Here is a 7,630-nt window from a genome sequence, read left to right as displayed (position 1 = left end):
AGCAGGGGAAACAATCTTTAAGAAAGATAATAAAGAAGTATATATAAATAAAGATATGTAACGTACCTAACAGGTTAGCCGGCCACACAGGTTGGCTAGCCACTTTTGCCAAGCCTCTACCACACTCTACCTATCTATATAATGCCTTAACAACAACACTAGATTAAATCTTTTAAAGAACATTAAATACAGCTTACTTTTTAGGCTTTTAAATAAGACTTAAAACTCTTCTTATAACACACTATAGCTATTTATAATGTTTTTTACACAACACTAAGTAATTAACACGCTAGATAGCCTTTATAAGTAGAATGCTAGCCTAAATTAAGAAATCTAACTAAGCTTAAAAAAAAAGTAGTTGTTAAGTACATACTTAAGCTTATTACACGCAAATTTCCCTCTAAGCTTACAGCTATAGCTAATATAGCTAATTTCTTACACGTAGAGCGTAATTTAGGCTAAGTTAGCTTAAACTAGCCTAGTATATAGGTTAAGCACTACTTTAAGTTTATAATAAAGTTTAATTATAAGTATAATTATAAAAAAGTGCTTTATAAAGATCTAGAGGTTATTTAAGGCTAGTTTTACCTAGTAGCTAACATAAAAGCTCAGTACAGTATCTAGAATAAAGACATGTATAACTTTAATAAGTTAAGCTTTATAATAAGCTAGATATTAACTAAAGTAGTTATTATAGCTTTAAAAAAATAAAAACAGCTAAAGGTTATATAGTAAAGTAATAGAGAGTAAATAATAGTTATTTAAAGCATTAACATAATAAAGTAAGCTATTTTACTTTTTATTATTTTTAAGAGCTACTATTACCTCTTTACCTAGTATAAAAAAAAGAATTTACTTTAGAACTAAGTTATTATAGTCTCTAAAAACAGCTAGATAATAAATAAGCTTAGGCTATAGTAGTTAAAGCACTTTAATAAGCATATAAAAAAGGGTTATAAGCGCTTATTAGCTTTTTATTATTAATAGCTATAAAAGCTATAACTTACTTAATTTTTAGTAGTACTATAAGAAAAATAAAATTATTACTATTTATATACTTTTACACTTATTACACTTTTTATAGCCTTTTAATATAGGTTATTTTACCTTTTTAAAAAAGGTGTATAAGCACTAAGCTAAAGATCTTATATATAACTGTGGAGGATAAAATAGCCTGGCAGTAGCTGTTCAGAAGATCGGATGAAGTGACTCTGCTATCTAAGAGAGCCGAAGGCTCTCCTTATATACACCGAGCTTCGGAACATAATATCTCCAGATCCCGAGCTGCGTCCCAGGCTCTGAGCCCCCAGTCCCAGGCTCCGAGCCCCAGCCAAGGCTCTCAGTATACGCGACAATAACTAAATTACTTATATTATAAAACTTAAGTTCCTACTATGCTTTATACACGCCTATAATATAGTAATTACTTTTAGTAATATCTAAGAAGAGTTTTAAAGTGCTAGTTTAGTTCTATTTAATTTAGAATAAGTTAAAATAGCTTTTAATATCTAGTTATATACTTTATTACTACTACTACTTATTAATAATAAGCCCTAGTAGTTGTAAACTCTAAGTAATACTTTTAAATTTAAGTTATAATTAATACTTATAAAAGTAAAAATTTAAAAGCATATAAATAGCTTACTAATGTTTATAGTAAAGGCTTTTAAAAAGTTTTAAAAAGAGTAGGAATTATTGCGCATAAGCTAGTGTTAGTGTAAAAAGAGATTATAAAGCTTTAAGTAGTAAATAAGGCTACTACATAACATAGATTACATAAAAGAAAGTAGATTTAAGTAAAAAAGACTTTAATAGTTAAAAATAGGGCTTGTCTAACTACTTTAAAGGAGTTTAAAGCGTGTAGTAATAAAAAGAAGCTAAAGACATAAGTGTGCGCTAAAAAAAGTAAGCTAAGTTAAAAGTAATATAAGTAGTGCAATTAGACTAGGCATAACTTGCGTACATGTAAGAAAGTAGCAGAAGTAGACTTTAAATAATATCTTATGTTGTATTGCTTTATATAGGGCTAAAGTGGGCTGTTTTGCGCCAGAATAGGGTGGTTTTAGTAGGGGCTTGGCAAAAGTGGCCGGCTGTGACGGTGCTGCTTGTCAAGCTCCGCTGCTAGTCACATGATCTCGCTAAGTGTTAAGCGAGCGCGCTAGCGCCTTGGCGCTGCGCAAGCTTTTCTCTCGCGAAAACCCTTCGCCTCCTTCACTCCCCATCCTAGTTTAGCTGAAATAGAGCCGACCTACTCTGCCATGCTTCCCCAGCTCCATACGGTAGTAGAGACAGTGCTTGTCATCACACCGGCCAACCCGTTAGGTACGTTAATAGTAAAGTGTCTTTAGAAACTACCAATACTACTTAGTTTATGTAAATAAAAAGACTAAACGTTGACCACAACCTTCTAATAATAGTTAGGATCAAGACTATATACATAGGTTCTGCGCGTCGTGCGCGTCGTGCGCGCATCCTACTGCAGGCAACATTCCCCCGGAACCGTCGCGGGTGGCTGTTCTGCCCGCATGGCTCCGGTCCGTGTTCGTCCGAGGAGGTCACGTGATTCTTCTTGTGCGACCAAGAAGAAGTTCCACCACTGGTTGTCGTATAATCCAGTGGCCATTTGACACTCGCTTATAGTCCACTCAGGGACCGTAACACTTATTAGTGCTTAGAGCCTCTAAGCAGTGCTTGCACCTCTTACCTTGCGAGCACATTACCTAGTCTGGCCTTGTCACGTGTCCCGGGTCAGTCCGTCCTTCTCCCGTGGGGTTGTGCCTTGGCGGTGCTCCCTGTTCGTCCAACCAGACCGTTGTAACACACTCTTAGGTACTGGACCAAATATCTAGTACGGTAACAATATATGCCTCTAGTACTAATAATTGAGCTTCAAAACTTTCCTTCCGCAACTGGGATAGTGCCTACTGAGCCGCGGCATTAACATGTTAAAGATCTAAAATATGAGCGTAGACATAGACAGAGCGGGATCTCGATTCTTTATTAAATTTAACGTAAAATCTTTCCTTCAAATATTTAAATTAATTGCGAGACAGACCCAAATACACAGAAATTTGCAAATGATGCATGTCACAGCCTGCAGTGCAGAACCTGCCTCAACCCCTACATTGTTTGAGGACAACCTTCTCCCGCTTCTTCGTACAGGTCGCGTCGAAGACTCCGCGCCAGCTGAGGCAATCTGTACCAGGTGCACTTGGAAAGTTCATCGCCTCTAGATCTGGGCGGGGTTACCAATTGGAGGATGACTTGCCGCAGCATGAGCTGCGCACTAGTTCTGACCCCAAAATGTGGGCTTTAGGGCTAACGTGCGACTAACGGCTGCCCCTTGGAGACTCACGATGTTCGATTCGGAGTCGCTTCTGAGGTCTTGAAATTGGACAAATCACGCATGCTGACACCGAGGCTGGTATCATTTGAGGTATCCACGTGGCGTCCACAGCGTGACATCGCTCTTCATCTCCCGTGTTCTACGGAGGAGGTTGGACCTCTGCATTGCAAAAAATCCCAGACGCCTTGATTGGTCAGATGCTCCGGGTCTATCCAAACCGTTAGCTGTTTTCCCTCAGCCCAGACACGCAAAACTCATCAAAGTCAATATTTTCGAACTCCGGAATTGATAATGGGGAAGGACATAGCAGAAGAAGACGACTCATGCTCTCATCGCTTGCACCGTGTCTCATCAGCCGTTCTGATGCTTGAACAAGCTTGTTGATCTGCTGATGCAGCGCAGCCGGCAACAGAAAAGGCGCGACAAAGTTGCAGCACCGGGTTACGGCCCTGCATGGCGGGAAGCGAGGCCACAAGTGGTTAACAGTGGCCGAAGCCACCTGGTGACACGCATGTGAAGACAGCCACCGAGGACGCAATCTGTGAAGGCTTCAGAATGGCGCCGCCACGCGACAAGGTTCTCCAGACCGATATGCCGCGACACGGCTGTGGCGAGCGAAAGGAAAAGGCACAGGGTGACAATGCTAACAGCGCCACTAGTGCTTATGAACACCACAAATCATATGTGAGCAGACTGCAACACCCACCCAAGACAGTTAACAGCGACGCGGCCACGTTCTCTGGCTCTCACCTCCTGAGTCTTGAGGCAGATCAGAATGGTATGTGACACAAAGACTTGGGGTCGCAGCGCGTACGTGCCAGGTTTATTGGAAACCGGCTTCCCTGTACGACCACTGCAAACCGCACACCTGGCATGCGGGCAACTAGTCCAATGAATCCCCCATTTCATTATTAGCCTGCCGTTTTTGGGATGAGACGTGGTGGGCTAAGGGACTTTTCACGGGACGAAACCATACTGGCTGATGCGGAATGACCTGGCGGGATTGAGCCGACGGTCACACAGAGCGGAGAGCTGCGTCCTCAAATGGTTGATTGAGGAGGATCATTTCTTGAGGCTTAGTTGATTTGATCAAACGACACATATATTAGTGCCTTTTCGCTTCCCGTATCAAGATCGAAACACGAAAGCAATGTCCCTTGAGTAACCGGCAACCAGCAACAATGTTCCGATGTCCGGCGCTGAAGACTACTTGGAGACTCCCGCTGGCGTCGAAGCGCGAGGTTGCTGAAATCCGTCGTCATGTGTCTCTCTCGCCGATGAGTCTTGCTTCTGGCTGTCTCCCAAACCAGAGGTCGCACCAGGAGGCATCGGGAAATGTCTTGACCGGTTAGCGCTAGCCAACATGAGGCCAATATCCTTTCAATTCGCCCAAAATTGCATTCTTGGCCTTGGGACAGGGATAGTGATGGAAAATTCTGCAGGTCGCTGCGAGCCAAGACCGCCTCATGGTGATGCCTGCCCAAGCTTGGTTCCCCAGTTTTCACGCCTCCCCCAACGCCTCCGCCTTTGCATCTCACTACGGAATACTCGGACCACCTGTTGGGTTTCCTCTCTCGGCCATTTTCCCGCCCGCACCATGAACTGCTCTCCTTACTCTGCGGGACCCAGGCGATTTGCAGGAACGTGACAGGTTTGCCTCGTGTCGGGACTGGAGCAGAGAACATACCAGGTGCTCCTGGTCCTGATCCTGGGTGAAGAAGTGCCAAAGGCCCGGGAAAGATGCCCATGATTGACAGTCGACCCATCAGAGAGAGGCCTCGAATCCTTCTAGAAGGATTGGGTCCGGAGATACTCCCACATCCAGCTTAGCCTGATAGGACAATGCTACTGTACCCATGAACCAGAAGCCACGGTGCTCCAGTATCACAGTACTAGAGTCTGTTATTAAAAGCTGAGGGAGCTCCGCATTTGTTGGTATCCCTAGCTTCTTCTGATATATTTCCCTATCGCAGACGTCCTCTTGACCGAACGGCCTCATCCTCTCTCTTTTCACATACCCCTCTTGTAATCTGTAGCTCTAGCCCTAGAGGAGCGCTCGCAGTCATGCCTGGTGGAGGAGTTGTTACCGTCACTGGCACGGCAGATGTCTCTCGTGTTGAAGCGCCTGTAACTGTCAAGGCCTACCTCATTGTTGCTTTCGCGGCTTTCGGTGGTATTTTCTTCGGTTATGATACAGGTTGGATGGGAGGGGTCCTAGGTATGGACTACTTCATCAAGCAGTACACTCACAAGGAATACCCCGACATCATTTTCCCAGGAGACACAACAAGCGATGCGTATAAGGCCTACAAGAAGGGATTTGTGATCCCGCAATGGGAGCAGTCTTTGACCACGTCAATTCTCTCGGCTGGTACTTTCTTTGGAGCTATCATTGCTGGAGATGTCGCCGACTTCATTGGTCGCCGCTTGACTATCATTTTGGGGTGTTTCATCTTTACTGTTGGCGGTATCCTCGAGACTGCGTCTACCGGCGTTGGTGTCATGAGTGCCGGCCGTATCTTTGCTGGTCTTGGTGTTGGTTTCATTTCTGCCATTGTTATCTTGTAAGTACCACAAGTGACGCGTCGAATGCTCTCGAGTTCTAACGAGCTTGCAGGTACATGTCTGAGATTGCTCCTAAAAAGGTTCGTGGTGCTATTGTTGCTGGGTATCAATTCTGCATTACGATTGGTATCTTGCTCGCCAACTGCGTTGTCTACGCCACACAGAAGCGCCGTGACACTGGCTCTTATCGTATCCCGATTGCTGTCCAATTTGCATGGGCCCTTATCTTAGGTACTGGTCTTGCAATTCTCCCCGAATCTCCTCGTTACTTCGTTAAGAAGGGCAAGCTTGACAAGGCTGCGAAAGCGCTCGCCTCGGTCCGTGGCCAACCCGTTGACTCCGAGTACATACAGGACGAGCTCGCTGAAATCATTGCCAACCACGAATATGAGATGTCGATCGTTCCCCAAACCAGCTACCTCGGGTCCTGGATGTCGTGTTTCGAGGGCAAGCTCAGCCAACCATCCTCCAACCTCCGCCGAACCATCCTTGGTATTCTCATGCAGATGATGCAGCAGCTGACCGGTATCAACTTCATCTTCTACTTTGGTACCGTCTTCTTCCAGCAGCTCGGCACGATTTCCAACCCCTTCCTCATCTCGCTCATTACTACTCTCGTCAACGTCTTATCGACTCCCTTCTCTTTTGTCATGGTTGAGAAGCTCGGTCGCCGCAGGATCCTCATCTGGGGCGCCGCATCTATGGTTACTATGCAATTCATCGTCGGTATCATTGGTGCTACTGCTGGCAAGCAATCTGCGCACAATCCCGCTGCTGTGAAGGCTATGATTGCCTTTATTTGTTTGAACATTGCCTCATTCGCTACTACCTGGGGTCCAGCTGCCTGGATCGTAATTGGTGAAATCTTCCCTCTCACTATTCGTTCCCGTGGTGTTGGTCTCTCAACCGCATCCAACTGGTTCTGGAACTGTATTATTGCAGTCATTACGCCTTACCTTGTTGCCGACCAGCCTCACTCTGCTAAGTTGGGATCTAATGTCTTCTTCATGTGGGGTACGTACACTTGCGATACGTTTGTTTTATGTTCTGCTGACATTTCTAGGTGGCCTATGCTGCATCTCCTTTCTTTTCGCCTTCTTCCTCGTGCCTGAGACTAAAGGCCTCTCCCTCGAACAAGTCGACAAGATGTTAGAAGAGTCCACCCCTCGCACATCCAGGAAGTGGAAGCCTCATAGCACCTTTGCTGCTCAGATGAACCTAGCTGAGAAGCATATTGAGGTTCCCATCGGGACCGAGACTGTGGAGAGCAAGACGGCTCAGGAGGTTTAAACCTAAAGCTATAATCGAGACCTTAATCAATAGGATGATAGAATTACGCTGAATTGAAGGAGTTGGTGATTTGTAATGATCGCCGCTGCGCTGGGTGCAGTAGAGGGTAGTCCAGCATCGACGTAGTCAATAGGATGGGGGCAACGCTCAACTTTCTACTAATTGCTTGTGACGTGATGCAAAGAGATGCTGAGTTAGCTAATCGCTTGCCTATAGTCTAGTGATAATTAACCCACCTATCTTGGCCGGAGTCTCTGTCCGTGCCAAAGTCAAATGCTGTGAGAGGTCCTCTACAGGAGGGTCTAGTCGCCCCAGTAATGTTTAGTAGCTTAGGAGCCCGATTTGTATAGGAAATTTTGCCTCCTCTAGACTTTAGCGCAATCTACTATCTTCTACTACTTCTACTGCTGGGATTAGCGTAAGAATAAA

General features: G+C 44.8%; 2 protein-coding genes across 2 annotated transcripts; one reads left to right on the top strand and one right to left on the bottom strand.

Moving 5' to 3' along the window:
• Positions 1-1,218: 1,218 nt before the first annotated feature.
• BDR25DRAFT_359364 (uncharacterized protein) lies at positions 1,219-5,345 on the bottom strand (the record flags this gene model as incomplete). Its single annotated transcript, XM_033696068.1, has 19 exons — positions 1,219-1,338; positions 2,098-2,121; positions 2,200-2,209; positions 2,249-2,294; positions 2,488-2,633; positions 2,739-2,792; positions 2,839-2,921; positions 3,056-3,108; positions 3,138-3,286; positions 3,331-3,485; positions 3,529-3,570; positions 3,594-3,734; positions 3,771-3,845; positions 3,881-4,001; positions 4,053-4,199; positions 4,231-4,340; positions 4,368-4,421; positions 4,447-5,171; positions 5,201-5,345. The coding sequence occupies 19 exons, from the start codon at positions 5,343-5,345 to the stop codon at positions 1,219-1,221; spliced, it is 2,400 nt and encodes a 799-aa protein (XP_033543682.1).
• On the top strand, positions 5,298-7,334 carry BDR25DRAFT_345414 (high affinity glucose transporter RGT2). The gene is made up of 3 exons (XM_033694051.1): positions 5,298-5,910; positions 5,964-6,925; positions 6,975-7,334. Exons 1-3 carry the CDS (start codon positions 5,411-5,413, stop codon positions 7,199-7,201), a joined length of 1,689 nt encoding a protein of 562 aa, XP_033543681.1. The 5' UTR covers positions 5,298-5,410; the 3' UTR covers positions 7,202-7,334.
• Positions 7,335-7,630: the final 296 nt, after the last annotated feature.

This window comes from Lindgomyces ingoldianus (assembly GCF_010093535.1).
Source record: "Lindgomyces ingoldianus strain ATCC 200398 unplaced genomic scaffold BDR25scaffold_32, whole genome shotgun sequence".
Lineage (NCBI taxonomy): Eukaryota > Fungi > Ascomycota > Dothideomycetes > Pleosporales > Lindgomycetaceae > Lindgomyces > Lindgomyces ingoldianus.
The sequence above is the reverse complement of the archived record's forward strand: the minus strand, read 5'-3'. Positions and strand labels throughout refer to the sequence as shown.